This window comes from Dendrobates tinctorius, unplaced genomic scaffold (genome assembly GCF_039654945.1).
Source record: "Dendrobates tinctorius isolate UK_male_01 unplaced genomic scaffold, ASM3965494v1 ptg000037l, whole genome shotgun sequence".
NCBI classification, from domain to species: Eukaryota; Metazoa; Chordata; class Amphibia; order Anura; family Dendrobatidae; genus Dendrobates; species Dendrobates tinctorius.
In genome coordinates, this window is record NW_027361705.1 from 30,270,003 (window position 1) to 30,285,742 (window position 15,740).

Genomic DNA, 15,740 nt, shown 5'->3' on the forward strand with positions numbered 1-15,740 from the left:
CCATGGAGCTCTTTTCACATACTAGGCCTGGGTTATCAAGTCAAATCGTGAATTCCCCAGTCCAAGATGAATCTGACATGGAGTGCACTGATGCACAGCCACTGCTAGATTTTTCTGCTGGTACATTCACTCAGAGCACTACATTGTTCTCGCAGTGTACCGAGCCAGAATCTGATCCTGATGAAACTCAGGTGCCCCTTCCCGCATACTATACCACCTTACACGGTGAAACAGAGGAAGGCGCACATGAAATTGAAGAGGAGGTGATGGATGACCCAGATTGGCATCCATTGGGGGAAGAGGGTGCCGCTGCCAATAGCTCAGAAGAGGAGGAGGATCCGCAGCAGGCATCGACATCGTAACAGCTGTTATCTGGCAGGCCCGTAGCAGTCCAAAAACGGGTTACAAAAACCAAAAGAGTTGCAGGACAGCTTGGCCAGACTGTCAAATTAGCAAAGCGTGCAAGGCCTCAAAATGTCTTCCATAGTAGGAAGAGTGCAGTGTGGCACTTTTTTGAACAAAATCCTAATGATCAGGCAAAGGTTATCTGTAAGAAGTGCGCAAAGACCTTTAGCCGAGGGAAAAATCTGAGAAATTTGAATACCAGTTGCATGCTTAGACATTTAACCACCATGCACTTGCAAGCGTGGACGGACTACCAAACCTCACGTATCACATGTGCACCTGCTTCGAATGAAGGTAGTCAGCAACGCTACATCGCTTCCCCCACTGTAAGCCCACCGGTTAGCACACCACCAGCAGCAAATGTTGAGGTGTTGTCTCATGGCCAAAGCAGTCAGGGAATCACAATGTTATTGCTACGAAAGACTGAATCTAGGCCATCAGCAAGACCAACAACACCATCCCCAACCCTCTGTCCGCCATGTCCACCGCTAATTCCACCATATGCAGCTTTCAAGTCCAGCTCACCCTACCAGAGACTCTCAGTAGGACAAGAAAGTACTCATCCTCTCATCCACGTACACAGTGTTTGAACACCCACATTGCCAAACTAATCTCGTTAGAGAGGATACCCCAGCGGTTGGTTGAAAGCGAAGTTTTCCGCGAGCTCATGGCCTACGTAGTACCACGCTATGACCTACCCAGTCGGCACTTTTCTCGAAAAGCCATCCCAGCCCTCCACCTGCATGTGAAAGACCGCATTGTCCATGCACTCAAGCAATCAGTGAGTGGAAAGGGGCACCTCACCACAGATGCATGGTCCAGTAGACATGGCCAGGGCCGTTAAGTGTCCATCACTGCGCACTGGGTTAATGTGGTGGAAGCAGGGTCCACAGGGGACAGTGCTGCCTAGCCCACGGTATAGGAAGCAGTTGGCTGTAGGCATCTGACCCCCCTCCTCCTCCTCCAGAAGCGAAAGCTCGTCCACAGAGCAGTCGCACGAGCACTCCATCCGCAGCTGCCAGTGTTGCACACGAGATGTCCCACTATCGAACAGCTACTGGTAAGCATCAGCAGGCTGTGTTGAAGATGTGTTTGGGTGACAGACAACGCGGAGGTACTGGCCGACTACTTGCAGCGACAAATTGAGTCATGGCTGGGCAGTGTACATCTTGAGGCAGGCAAGGTAGTTAGTGATAACGGCCGGAATTTTGTGGCAGCCATAGCCCTTTCAAAACTCAGCCATATACCTTGCCTGGCTCACACCTTGAACCTGGTGGTGCAGTGCTTCCTCAATAATTATCCGGAGTTAACAGCCCTGCTCCATAAGGTGCGAAGACTGTGCTCGCACATCCGCCGGTCGCCCGTACACTCCAGTCGTATGCAGAAGCTGCAGCGATTGCTCCACCTTCCCAAGCACCGCCTAATTAACGACGTTGCAACAAGCTGGAACTCCACCCTGCACATGGTCCAGAGGCTGTGCGAACAGAGGCAGGCTGTAATGCATTTGTGGGAGGATACACGGGCAGGCAGTTTGAGAGCAGACATGGAGTTGTCTGGTGTGCAGTGGTCGAAACTGAAAGACCTCTGAAAAGTCCTTCAGTGTTTTGAGGAATGCACACGGCTGGTAAGCGCAGACGATGCCATCATAGGCATGAGCATCCCACTTATGTGTCTGCTCATGCAAACTTTGACGCACATTAAGGAGCAGGCATCTGCAGCCGAGGAGGAAGAGGAGGGGGGAATCCTTGATGACAGTCAGCCATTGTCTGCTCAGGGAACTCTCCTGGACGAGGTGGAGGAAGAAGAGGAGGAGGAGGATGGGGATGATTATTTAGGGGAGGATGCTTCTCAGGGGGCAAGAGAAAATGTTGGCGTGGCAAGGTCAGGTACAGGGTTTGTGCGTGACTGGAGGGATGTGGATTTGACAGAAAGTGCTCCTCCACCCAGCACTCGCAGTGCATCATTGACACCTGGAACATTGACCCACATGTGTGATTATGCCTTGCAGATCCTAAAAAGGGACCCCCGCATTGCCAAAATGAAGAACGATAACGACTACTGGTTGGCCAGCATCCTGGATCCACGCTATAAAGGCAAATTCCAATACATCATGCCACAGGAGAACCTAGAGCTAATACTGGCTAACAAACAAGCAACACTGGTAAACAGTTTGTTTGAGGCATTCCCAGCACACAGCGGCGGTGATGGTTCTCCCACGAGCCGTAGGGGGCAACATGGAAGAGGTGTTCGTGGTGCACACAGCCCAAGTGGCGTTGGACACAGGGGTTTCAAGACCATGTTGTGGACTGATTTTTCAAGTACCGCTCACACGGACAGCAGTTGTCAACTATGGTTACATACTACTTCTCCCATATCGATGTTCTCCCTCACAGGTCATACCCCTTTGACTATTGGGCCTGTAAACTGGACACCTGGCCTGAATTGGCACAATATGCCTTACAGGAGCTCGCTTGCCCTGCTGCTAGTGTGCTATCCGAAAGAGTCTTCAGTGCTGCTGGATCAATCCTGACAGAAAAAAGGACCCGTCTGTCGAGGACTCGTCTGTCGACCCAAAATGTGGATGATCTAACCTTCATTAAAATGAACCATGCATGGGTTTCAAAGGATTTGGTCCCACCTTCCCCTGCTGACACGTAGCTTGCCAGAAAAATGGGTCGCTTTTGTCCTCCTCTTCCTCGGACTTCTCCAATTACTCCATTTTCAGCTGCTGAATGTCCAACATCAACATATGCCATTTTTTCAACCTCCCTAACTGGGCTGCCTCCCCCCCTAGGGCCGGGGTCACCACCTGGCGCACGCACCCATGCGAGTGCTGTTGCCCTGGACAGGTGGGTGGGCCCACTCTTGGGCGACGGCACTAGCACAGGGTCCCTCATAGTACAATCAAGTGTCTCTGACGGTGGGGGTGCACACCCGCCGTCAGACACACCGGCGTACTATGAGGGGCCCTGTGCCAGTACCGCCGCCCACGAATGGGGCCCCCCCTGCTTGCTCAGGGCCCCAGCGCTTGCAATACTTACCTCTCCCTGCTCCACCGCTGTGTAGTCTGGGCTGTTAAATCCTTCACTGGGACTGCCAATACAAATTTGGTTAACTGACAAAAGATGGTAAAACGTAGCTATGCCCTGTCCTGCTGGGCTCTATCTTCAGATGATCAATGGCTTCCATTTGTTATGGACGTCGACTCACAATGAGATGCAAGTGGTGGTTTATCATCAGCTTTCACGGTTTTCCTACTCACAGACATGGGACATTCCTGCCCACATTTTTAAATGTGTCCTCTCATGCCAATCAAATAGAATCGCCTATGGCCTGTGGCTTCTGTCTTTTGCACTCCAAAGTTACCTGACTGCTCATGATAGGCAGTGAGGACAAGGTCTACATCTCTCCCTGTGATCACAATTTGATGGAGATGAGTAATGGTGATGGGATCCACGGTACTGCGATACAGCAAACCTTTCTTCACAAAGAACTGTTTTCACTGTCTCCACAGACAAAGTAATTGAGGGTCAGCATAGCCTCTGAGAATTCTCCCGGGAGTTTTTCCCGTGATTAGTAATTCCAAAATTTCTGCAATCACTCGACTTTCCATCTGTACTTGTATCCATCTCGTTTGGGCCTGAGACCGTCTGAGTCTGCCTCCTGATTAGAGATGAGCAGTGTTCGAGTCGACCTGTTCGCCAAGTTCAAATTTGAGCTGTTTTGGGCGGTGTTCAAGCAAATTTGAGCTGTTTTGCTTAAAATTTGGCTGTTCGAGGTTCCGTTCGAGAACGGTTCGTTCACCAAAAGCGTAACTTTATTTTCACATTAATAATGGTTTTCAATGTTAATAGATAGTTTCATGGCATAGTAGCGGTGTCTGGTAGCCAGCGGTGTAATGCACCTGTCAAGGAGCTACACCATGTGTTTCTAATAATTTTTTAGCGCATCTTGTCCAGAAAATCCTTTTGGGCCTTGTAGCATTGTCTGCTACTCAGCAGAGGAGCCCACCCGTGAACCTAGCTATGCCACCTGTTTATGTAAGAACCATTTTTTAACTCCATTTAACCCAGTGAATACTTTGGGCCTAGTACCTGTGTCTACTGCTCAGCAGAGGAGCCCACCCGTGAACAAAGCTATGCCGCCTGTTTATGTAAGAACTGCATGCTACTCAGCAGAGGAGCCCAGCTGTTAAGCAAGCTACAGCACCTGTGGTTTGGACAATTAATTTTTTCATTTTTTCTGGAATGCCGGTTAGGCCTAATTCCGGAATTCAGGTTGACCTGTACTTACTGGGAAATCCTCGTTCGCGTTGAAGAATTGGAATACCAGATCCCCATCACTAACGGGGTTCAGCGGGTTATCCGCACCTGTAAGCGACACACGCTAGACCTTTCAGTGTAGCGCGCATGCAGCCCCGGACATGTAAGGGCACGACAGACCTGTTATTGCTCGATCTCGCGTGCCAGAGCCTCGCGTGTCCCGCTAGTAAGCTGGACGTGGACCGCGGGGGCATGCCGGAGTCTCATTCGTTAACGGAATTAAGCTGACAAGTCGCTAGCACAACTAAAAACGGCCATGCACCACCACCCACAGAATCGACAAAGCTTGCAATCTGTCCATCCTTTCCGTGGCTGGCATGGTTGAGGTTGCCCATGTGGAATCCAATTAAGCTGCAGGCTCCACTCCTGGTGGTGCCCTTCTGGACATTCCTTTAAGGTTCAGCTTTGCAACCATCCTGCCCCCGGAAACCAAACACTTTGCCTTCATGGACGCTGTTCGGAGGGTCGTGGGAATAACGCCGCCCGATCGGCAGTTAGCATAATTTATGGTGGGAAGTCCGACGGTATAGGATCGTCTTCGATTTTAGATTTTTAGTCCAGCCTTTCTTGACTTTATAAGGGCATGACATGCCTATATCGGTGTCTCCTCCTCCTCTTTTCTATATGTACTTGCCCTTTTCCATATGTTATTTTTGTCTTCTGAGCATTTTGTCTGCTTTGGGACACCTTTTAAGGTGTTTTGTAATTGTTTTCTATGTGTTTGTATGTGTTTGCCTGCCATTGTTTTCAATGGGGCTCGACGGTGTTCGTCGAACGTTCGACCAACTTGCCTCCTGTTAAACGCACCGAACCGAACTCAAACACTAGCGGAGTGGCTCAACACTACTCCTGATTTATAGACGTACATTTTTAATGTTTAAACTATGCTATATATACACCTGGTATCTGGTAATACTGTACCCTTTCTGCCAGGAAGTCCTTCTCCACCCACCACTCTAAGTGTATCATTGACACCTGGAACATTGTCCCACGTGTGATTATTTCTTGCGGATCTTCTTTTTATAGTGTAGTGTGATCCATCCTGAGCATGTGAGAGTCTGTGGGTTACTCCTGCAATTTGTATGTAGATTTAAAAATTTCCCCAACACTGTATACAGCTCTACGCTTGTGATACATTACCCATTTACTGCTTTTTATATTCTGGTCTAATCCAAACTGACCAAGTGAGAGTCTGTTTCCGACTGTGGAAATAAATACTGAGATTGACAATGACCCCTACACTGTATACAGCTGTACGCTTCAGATCCATTACCGTTTTACGGCTTTTTATATTGCGTTGTAATCCATACTGAGCCTGAGAGCGTCTGCCTGCCTCCTGAAATATATACGGAGATTTAGAATTTTTAAACTATACTATATATACCTGGTATCTGATGATACTGTACCCTTTTTCTACTTTTTATATTCCTGTCTAATCCATACTGAGCCTGTGATAGTCTGTGTGACTCATGAAATATATACAGAGCTTTACAATTATCCTTTGACTGTATAGAGCTGTACGCTTCTGATACAGTACCATATATCTGATGTTATTTTGGGTACATTTTCTCCAAAATTTTGAAGTATGGTGGAAGAGGCCGGGGACGTGGGCATGGCCAGCTGGTACATCTGCTGGTAGTGGCAAAAGCACAATAGCAGCTAAGGCAGGAGGTGTTGAGCCTGCATCATGGTCTGGCTCCGGAACGCCTGAAAGGCTACCTTTTCTGGGAGTAGGTTAACAGCTTTTAAAGCTGGAGCATCAGGAACTGGTTTTGGCTTACATTGCCGAAACAGACTCAAGCAAATATGCCCTCCTCTTCTGAAGTTTCAAAAAAATGCAAGCACTGAGTCGTCAAGTGCTGGCTCCTGGTCAGGAAGAACCCCTTTCCTTGTGTCCTTCACCCCCACCAAAAGTGAATGATGCAGCAGGCCACACTTCACATTAGTCCATGTAGCTCTCTCTCACATACCATGACTGGGTTATCAAATCAAATCGTGAATTCCCCAGTCCAAGATGAATCTGGCATGGATTGTGGGTGGCCAGCCAGGGCAGTGGGGTTAATCGGTACCGGGCCGGTGTCTCAGAGGGATGTGTCACGGTGGTGGTGACCCGGTCTGTGGGCCTGGGCGTCCATGCAAAGGGGTGAATAACGGTTATAGGTGAATGATACGTGACACCACCTGTGGCTTCTGATCAGATTGACCAGCGCTGCAGTGTCGCTTCTCTGGGACAGATGCTGTGGTGCAGCTAAGATATAGAAGCCCTGCACAGGTAGGGCGGTAGTCGCAGGGCAGATGAAAGAGTTGGTAGATGGTGTGCAGGATGTAGCAGAGCCATGCGCCAGGCGCAGGAGAAATATGACAGACACAGTCGTGCAGTTCCTTTACGTGTACTTGGCAAGTGCCGTCCAGGACCCAGAGTACAGATGGAGAAGGAGTTGGTCAGCCTGGAAGCAAATTAGGAATTCTCTCTCTGCAGACTGGTAGTGTGGCCTCCGTTCTAGTGCTTATCTAAGGTACTCTTTTTCTACTTTTCATATTCCTCGCAGTACTGAGTTCACTCAAGTTCCCCTTGTTGACTCGCTTTTGAAACTTTCTCGTATGGAAGGCAGCCATAGCCTTTTCCTTCTGGCTCACACAAGTCGCTGCTGGGGCCTCCGAACCTTAGTTGGGAACAGAGCATTTACAGCTGCTACTTCCTCCGGCTTCTGCTGCAGGACCGTCAGTGTCCCTACAAACTCGAAGACCGGAATCCGGACCATGCGCTCCAGCTATGAGTGAGCCTTAACTGTGCTCATCCTCCAGATCCCCTTCTCACATCCACTCACTTCCCCTTCCCTTCACAGACTGCCCTAATTTCCCTCCTCTCGACCACAGAGAGCAGCTCCTCAGCAATCAGGTTCAGAGCTCTCCCTGCTGGCCTGGAGTGGAAACTGTGTTGTGTGTTGTTTTAACTGCTAGAGAGATCCTTCAATGTTCCCAAGCAAGACATCACACTTCCTAGGAGAAAGGTAATGCCAATGTGGCGACTGTACTCCTGGGAGCGCCACAAGTGCACTGATGCCCAGCCACTGCTAGATGATTCTGCTGGTACATTGACCAGACCACTACATTCCCCTCGCACTCTACACAGCCAGAATCTGACTCTGATGAAACTCAGGTTCCCCTTCCCGCATACTATACCACCTTACACAGTGAGGAAGGTGCAGGTTCCTTGAGCAGGTGGGGGGGGGCATACTCCTGGGTGACGGCACTGGCACAGGGCCCCTCATAGTACGCAAAAGTGTCTGTCGCCGTCAGACACAAAGCCGTACTATGAGGGGCCCTGTGCCAGTGCCGTCGCCAACAAGTGGGCCCCCCCCCTGCTTGCTCAGGATCACAGCACTTGCAAAGTTGAAATACTTACCTCTCCCTGCTCCACCGCCATGACGTCTTCTGCGTTTCCTGACAGTGACATTCTGATCAGAGAGCGCGATGACATCATGTCTGTACGCCCTCTGCCTAAACAGTCCAAGTGCAGAGAGATGGAAGATGGGGACGACGAGGAGTCCAGACTAGTACAGGGATCCCCTAACGAGGAGACTTATTTAATTGTTTTAAAGGTTGGGAGCAATTTTTTGTGAGCACTATACTCTGCAGAATGATATTTGGGGCCCACCATACATGACTGGAGCATTCCAAAGGTGGACATCAATTCTTGTGTAACTAATTTATGGACTTTCATGCGCTGCTTGACAAAATACAGGATTCCAATTATGGTGAAAGATCATTTATTCTCAACGCGTTTCGAAGTAAGAACTACTTCCTCAGGGGATGTAAGAAGTAGTTCTTACTTCGAAACGCGTTGGGAATTAAATGATTAATCTTTCACCATAATTGTAATGCTGTATTTTGTCAAGCAGCGCATGGAAGTCCATAAATTAGTTCCACAAGAATTGATATATTAGCGGTCACTTGGTTGACCTTTGGACGTGCAGCAGCTGACTTCTAACCTTACATGCCTGATCTCTCCTGCAACAGGTGAGTGGATTTCTTATATATTTTTTACATTAACCCGGATAAGACCCTATTTGCGCTTTTCTGTTCCTATAGTGTATTATATTGAAAGGTGGACATCAGACACTGGAGCAGCATTTACAGGGCCCATTATACACTGGAGCATTAGAAATGGGGCCCATTATATATGGAGCATTATTTGGGCCCATAAGACAGTGGAGCTTCATCCATGGGGACCAACATATACTGTAGCATTATGTGGAGCTCATCATACAGTTGTGGCCAAAAGAATTGACACCCCTGCAATTCTGTCCGATAATACTCAGTTTCTTTTGAAAATGATTGCAAACACAAATTCTTCGGTATTATCTTCATTTAATTTGTCTTAAATGAAAAAACACAAAAGAGAATGAAGCAAAAAGCAAAACATTGATCATTTCACACAAAACTCCAAAAATGGGCCAGACAAAAGGTATTGGCACCCTCAGCCTAATACTTTGTTGCACAACCTTTAGCCAAAATAACTGCGACCAAACGCTTCTGGTAACAATCAATGAGTTTCTTACAATGCTCTGCTGGAATTTTAGACCATTCTTCTTTGGCAAACTGCTCCAGGTCCCTGATATTTGAAGTGTGCCTTCTCCAAACTGACATTTTTAGATCTCTCCACAGGTGTTCTATGGGATTCAGGTCTGGACTCATTGCTGGCCACCTTAGAAGTCTCCAGTGCTTTCTATCAAACCATTTTCTAGTGCTTTTTGAAGTGTGTTTTTGGTCATTGTCCTGCTGGAAGACCCATGACCTCTGAGGGAGACCCAGCTTTCTCACACTGGGCCGTACATTATGCTGCAAAATTTGTTGGTAGTCTTCAGACTTCATAATGCCATGTACACGGTCAAGCAGTCCAGTGCCAGAGGCAGCAAAGCAACCCCAAAACATCAGGGAACCTCCGCCATGTTTGACTGTAGGGACAGTGTTTTGTTCTCTGAATGCCTCTTTTTTTCTCCTGTAAACTATGTTGATGCCTTTGCCCAAAAAGCTCTACTTTTGTCTCATCTGACCAGAGAACATTCTTCCAAAACGTTTTAAGCTGGCTTTTTTATGTCTCGGGGTAAGAAGTGGGGTCTTCCTGGGTCTCCCACCATACAGTCCCTTTTCATTCAGATGCCGACGGATAGTACGGGTTGACACTGTTGTACCCTCGGACTGCAGGGCAGCTTGAACTTGTTTGAATGTTAGTCGAGGTTCTTTATCCAACATCCGCACAATCTTGCATTGAAATCTCTTGTCAATTTTTCTTTTCCGTCCACATCTAGGGAGGTTAGCCACAGTGCCATGGGCTTTAAACTTCTTGATGACACTGCACACTGTAGACACAGGAACATTCAGGTCTTTGGAGATGGACTTGTACCCTTGAGATTGCTCATGCTTCCTCACAATTTGGTTTCTCAAGTCCTCAGACAGTTCTTTGGTCTTCTTTCTTTTCTCCATGCTCAATGTGGTACACACAAGGACACAGAACAGAGGTTGAGTCAACTTTAATCCATGTCAACTGGCTGCAAGTGTGATTTAGCTATTGCCAACACCTGTTAGGTGCCACAGGTAAGTTACAGGTGCTGTTAATTACACAAATTAGAGAAGCATCACATGATTTTTCGAAGAGTGCCATTACTTTTGTCCACCCTCTTTTTTATATGTTTGGTGTGGAATTATATCCAATTTGGCTTTAGGACAATTTGTTTTGTGTTTTTTCATTTAAGACAAATTAAATGAAGATAATACCAAACAATTTGTGAATGCAATCATTTTCAGGAAGAAACTGAGTATTATCTGACAGAATTGCAGGGGTGTCAATACTTTTGGTCACAACTGTATCGAACATTATATGGGACCAATGATTCTGTATGGAGAAATATATGGGCCTCATTACTCTGTATGGTGCACTATGCGGTGGCCAAAATACTGTATGGAGTAATATACTGTCTGTTTTTGGAGCTATTGGAGAATTTAAAATGGAAATCAGTCATGTGATGTAAGAAGTGAAGTATTTTTCATTGTACTATACCGCTATTTCTCTGCCGTATCAGAGGATCATGAATTGTGGCATGTGTTAAAGGAGCCCATTGACACTCTTTGGCCCTGGGCCCACAAAAATCTGGAGCCAGCCCTACCCCCCCCCCCACACACACAACTTTAGCCAAATAACCCCCAGTTTTCAATGCCTATTATAAAGTAAATTAAGGTTGACAAGCTTAAGTAATAAGAATTGATGTTTTTGGCATTAAAATGGGCACTGTAGGTGTGTTTCCTGTCCTCCACTCACTGCCGACTTTTCTTCCCCATTGACTTGCATGGGGTTTCGTGTTTCAGTCGGCCTTCGACTTTTCACGATAATCGGCCGATTTCGTTCGACCCGACTTTTGCGAAAGTCGGGTTTCATAAAACCCGACTCGACCCGAAAAAAGTCAAAAGTCGTTCATGTCTAGTAAGGAGATCTAGCACTGTCACAGATCGAATTCGTCCTATTATGGTCTATGGAGATGTTTATGTCTGTAGTTTAGTGGACAAAACAAGGAAACAGGTCAGATTTTAATCTGAGTCACAGATCAAAATTACCCATAAATGACTAAAAAAAAAAAAAAAAAAAAAAGCTCTTGGATGCATTCTCCAATTTTCATTGACTTCTAGTTTTGGTCTTGATAAAGTGTTCAACAAAAATTAAAACTGCTGAACAAATTGCTCCTTTTTGTGCAACCCTTGGTTGGTTAACTGTATCAACCTAAGTGGAGTTTTGCATGAAGGGGCATGAGCACTCACGCAGCCGGCAAATTACATTAAAAAAAAAAAAAAAAAATTGGCGTTGATAAGATATAAATGACGAGTACACCTCTTGCGGGGGGGGGGGGGGGGGGTGGAACGGCCAAATCTGAAACCTTTAATTTGGTGCACCCTACTCCAGTGCATGGAGCCATCTGCCGAGCTGCACACTTTCTGGGGTCTTATGGAGTGGTCACTGACTGTTCCAGGACAGGACCCAGACCCTCCCCTGCAGGAAATTAGGTGGCTAGAAAATACAAAAAGGCTCAAAGCAAGTTTAGTTCCTCTTTATTCCTTAAAGTAACAGAATATAAAACAAGAGTAAAAAGCCCAATGGATGAAAGGTAAAGAGGACCTGCCCTGATACAGAGCTAGATCTGCTGTTTGATAAGATCAGCGATAAAACTGTGGCTTCAGCAACATAAATCTAATTGTGGCTAATTAAATGGGAAGCATTAGCTTTGATTATTGATTATAAAGGCCATACATCAAAAATAATGACCTGAGGTTGTAAAATACTCGGCTTTTCTTACTTTAAAGACTGGCTCAGATTGGCAGTAGAAAGTCCAATCTCGTATTATTTATTGTTATAGCGCCATTTATTCCATGGCGCTTTACATGTAAGGAGGGGTATATATAATAAAAAAAAGTACAATAATGTTAAACAATACAAGTCATAACTGGTACAGGAGGAGAGAGGACCCTGCCCGCTAAGGCTCACAATCTACAAGGGATGGGTGAGAATACAGTAGGCGAGGGTAGAGCTGGTCATGCAGCGGTTTGGTCAATCGGTGGTTACTGCAGGTTATAGGCTTGTCGGAAGAGGTGGGTCTTCAGGCTCTTTTTGAAGGTTTCGATGGTAGGTGAGAGTCTGATATGTTGTGGTAGAGAGTTCCAGAGTAGGGGTGATGCGCGAGAGAAATCTTGTATGCGATTGTGGGAAGAGGAGATAAGAGGCGAGTAGAGAAGGAGATCTTGTGAGGATCGGAGGTTGCGTGCAGGAAAGTACCGGGAGACGAGGTCACAGGTGTATGGAGGAGACAGGTTGTCGATGGCTTTGTATGTCATGGTTAGGGTTTTGTAATGGAGTCTCTGGGCAATGGGGAGCCAGTGAAGGGATTGACATTCCAATTCCAATACATAACGGGTATTTGTACCCATTATTCCTGGTACGGCGTCTTCTCCTCCATGCGGGACGTCCAATAGCGGCTCCAGCACGCACTCCATCCGGCTACGCTGACAAGTGATAGACGTAGCATTAGTCTTACGATGTCCGCGCAGTTTGCAGGGAAGACAGAGCCGTTTTCCTGCCCAAGCTGATATTAGAGGTTTGGCCATTTGTTATGGCAATCACTAAGAGTGATGCGTAACAGAGCCGGTCGGTATTAGGTACAAGCATTGCCCGGGTTATCTGCCGCTGGTACAAAGGTCGTCCCATCTATTACTATAGCTCAGACAGCGAATGTTCTCTTATCTCTGTACAGGGTAGTCTTAATTACTTAATAACTGAAGGAGAAAACCACACCGCCATCTCATCTGTGCTGTACACTGCAATATAGGTCTCACCGAACCACCAAACTCAGATTACAGGGGCTTACTGCAGGACACCCACCTGGGCAGAGCACTTAAGGTGTAGGACTCAAGGGTATAAGGTGGAAAAGTAAACTCAATATACACTGGAAAGTGTCCAGTCTTCTGTAAGAGGACATGAAAGATGGAAGAGGGTCTTATTTTCTTAATCCTTGCTGAACATGAAAACCTATAGTCCAACCAGGTGGTCAAGTGGTACACCACTATCTAACCTCAGAATGGAGACCATAGTTGGATCTGGTTAAATACTGTCGCGTACAAGCCGGCACCCAGTATTTACACCATGATGGGGAGGGGGCACCGGACCATGTCTGACCTGCCGAGCATAGTCTGACAGTAGCCTTAAGGGGAATTCCACCAACAACATTCATCTACTTATAATATGGAGCATAAATGTATGATCAGAAGAACACCCACCCATCCCGATAAGGGGGTCTCAAAGTCCTGTGTGACCACCGCTTCAGTCACTTCTACCAGTGTATGGGAGCGGCATCGCACACATGACCGCGAGCCAAGAAGTGGTCACAGAACCGCTGTTTTCGTGAATGGTGGGGGGGGTTCCAGGAAAAAAAAAAGTTGCTGTGAGATATTACCTTTACGGTAACTGACTATTCCTCAGCAAACCCCCCATACACACTTCGTTAAGCTGAACAAGCGTGTATTTTTAGTAGGTGGGTAAAATATTCTGCTGACAGATCACAGGTAGCAGCTTATCTACTGCAAGAACCGAGAAGACCTTTTCAAGTCCAACACGTCTGATCATTTTCAATAACGTCTGCCGTTGGTGGGAGAGACCGTGCCATAAATCAGGCCTGGCTGCCGCTCATCTAGTGTCCGGCCCCTACACTCCTTATAGAAGGATTAGGAGATCCAACCGGCTGCAAGCTCATCACTGACATGAAATGGTCAAGATTACAGCCCGCACAATCAATATTGTAGGTGGGAGCCTTCTAATCAATGTCTTTGATATGAAAAAAGTCACAACATGAACACTAATTCATATAAAACAAGAAAGTGCCAACCAAATAACTGTCTGTGGAGGCTATTAGCCCAAACCCCCTCCAAAAAGTAGAAAGGCAATATTGGAAGACCAATCCTCCAAGTTGTAAGATCCAGAAAGAATCAAGAACCAGTGGCCATTCTTTGCTAAAGCTAAGGGATATGGTGCACAATGAGAACATATATGGGGGTGAAGTGGGCATTCGTTGATAAAAGGAAAAAGGTATAAAACAGATCTACACATAACCTACCAAGTCCCACACAGCACAACATTCCCAAAATCCCTGCTAATAAGATTCTTACCATCAACAGGACTTCTCTACTCCTCCATCATAAGCAGAGTCCGAGAAACACTGAGAACGAGTGATCTCTTCTGTCTGATAACCCAACACACGACTTTCTGTAGCTAGCACTCAGCGTCAGACCTGCAGCCACAGCCTCGGTGCAGGAATGTGGAGCTACGGCTGATCGGTTGCTACAGGCAATCGCTTCCACACCTATACATTGGCTAATCACAAAACTATGCAGAGAAGTGGTTTTTCAAGTTTACGGAAAAACAAAGTTGTGAGTAACGTGTTTGGTCTCAGCTGTGATCATGCAATGCCGAGGTGTTTTTGCACAAAAGCTGTCACTAGATGGTGCTGTGTGTACAGAATAATGTTGAGTAGGGCAGATAATATCACACCATAAGCTTACGAGTGGTAGAAGCCCCCAGTAGACAGGCTCACATTACAAGTAGTAGAAGCCCCCAGTGGTGAGGCTTACAAGTGGTATAACCCCCCCAGTAGCGAGGCTTACATTACAAGTGGAATAACCCCCCCCAGTAGCGAGGCTTACATTACAAGTGGCAGAAGCCCCCAGTAGCAAGGCTTACATTACAAGTGGCAGAAGCCCCCAGTAGTGAGGCTTACATTACAAGTGGTAGAATCCCCCAGTACCGAGGCTTACAAGTAACTGTAGTAGAAGACCCAGTAGCGAGGCTTACATTACAAGTGGCAGAAGCCCCCAGTAGTGAGGCTTACATTACAAGTGGTAGAAGCCCCCAGTAGTGAGGCTTACATTACAAGTGGTAGAATCCCCCAGTACCGAGGCTTACAAGTAACTGTAGTAGAAGACCCAGTAGCGAGGCTTACATTACAAGTGGCAGAAGCCCCCAGTAGTGAGGCTTACATTACAAGTGGTAGAAGCCCCCAGTAGCGAGGCTTACAAGTAACTGTAGTAGAAGACCCAGTAGCGAGGCTTACATTACAAGTGGCAGAAGCCCCCAGTAGCGAGGCTTACATTAAAAGTAACTGTATTTAGTGTTGAGCGATACCACCCGATACAGAAAAATATCGTATCGGAATGGATCGGCCGATCTAAAAAAAAGTATCGGGTATCGCCGATCCCGGAAGTCCCATTCAAGTCAATGGGACAGAAATATCGGAAATGAAAAAACCCCTCTCTTGCCTTGTACAGCCTGTTCGGGGGGTGGGGGGTGGGCGGAGCTTGGGCAGACACTGTGCGTGTCTGTGTGCGGGCGGGGTCTGTACGGGCCTCTCGAGGGTCTTGTGTATGCAGGCATCGTCCGATGGGACTACAAGTCCCATCGGGCGATGCCTGCTACACTGA

At 47.0% G+C, this 15,740-nt stretch overlaps 1 protein-coding gene across 2 annotated transcripts in view; it reads right to left on the minus strand.

Moving 5' to 3' along the window:
• Window positions 1-15,740, minus strand: part of TOLLIP (toll interacting protein) — a 73,149-nt gene that overhangs the window by 15,547 nt on the left and 41,862 nt on the right. The window contains exon 1 of one of the 2 annotated variants that reach the window (XM_073574018.1): window positions 14,433-14,532. The exons of the other annotated variant lie outside the window; for it this stretch is intronic. Coding sequence (XP_073430119.1) covers window positions 14,433-14,435 — 3 coding nt within the window. The 5' untranslated portion in view covers window positions 14,436-14,532. Of the gene's footprint in view, window positions 1-14,432; window positions 14,533-15,740 lie in introns of those variants that run through there. 2 annotated transcript variants of the gene reach the window in all.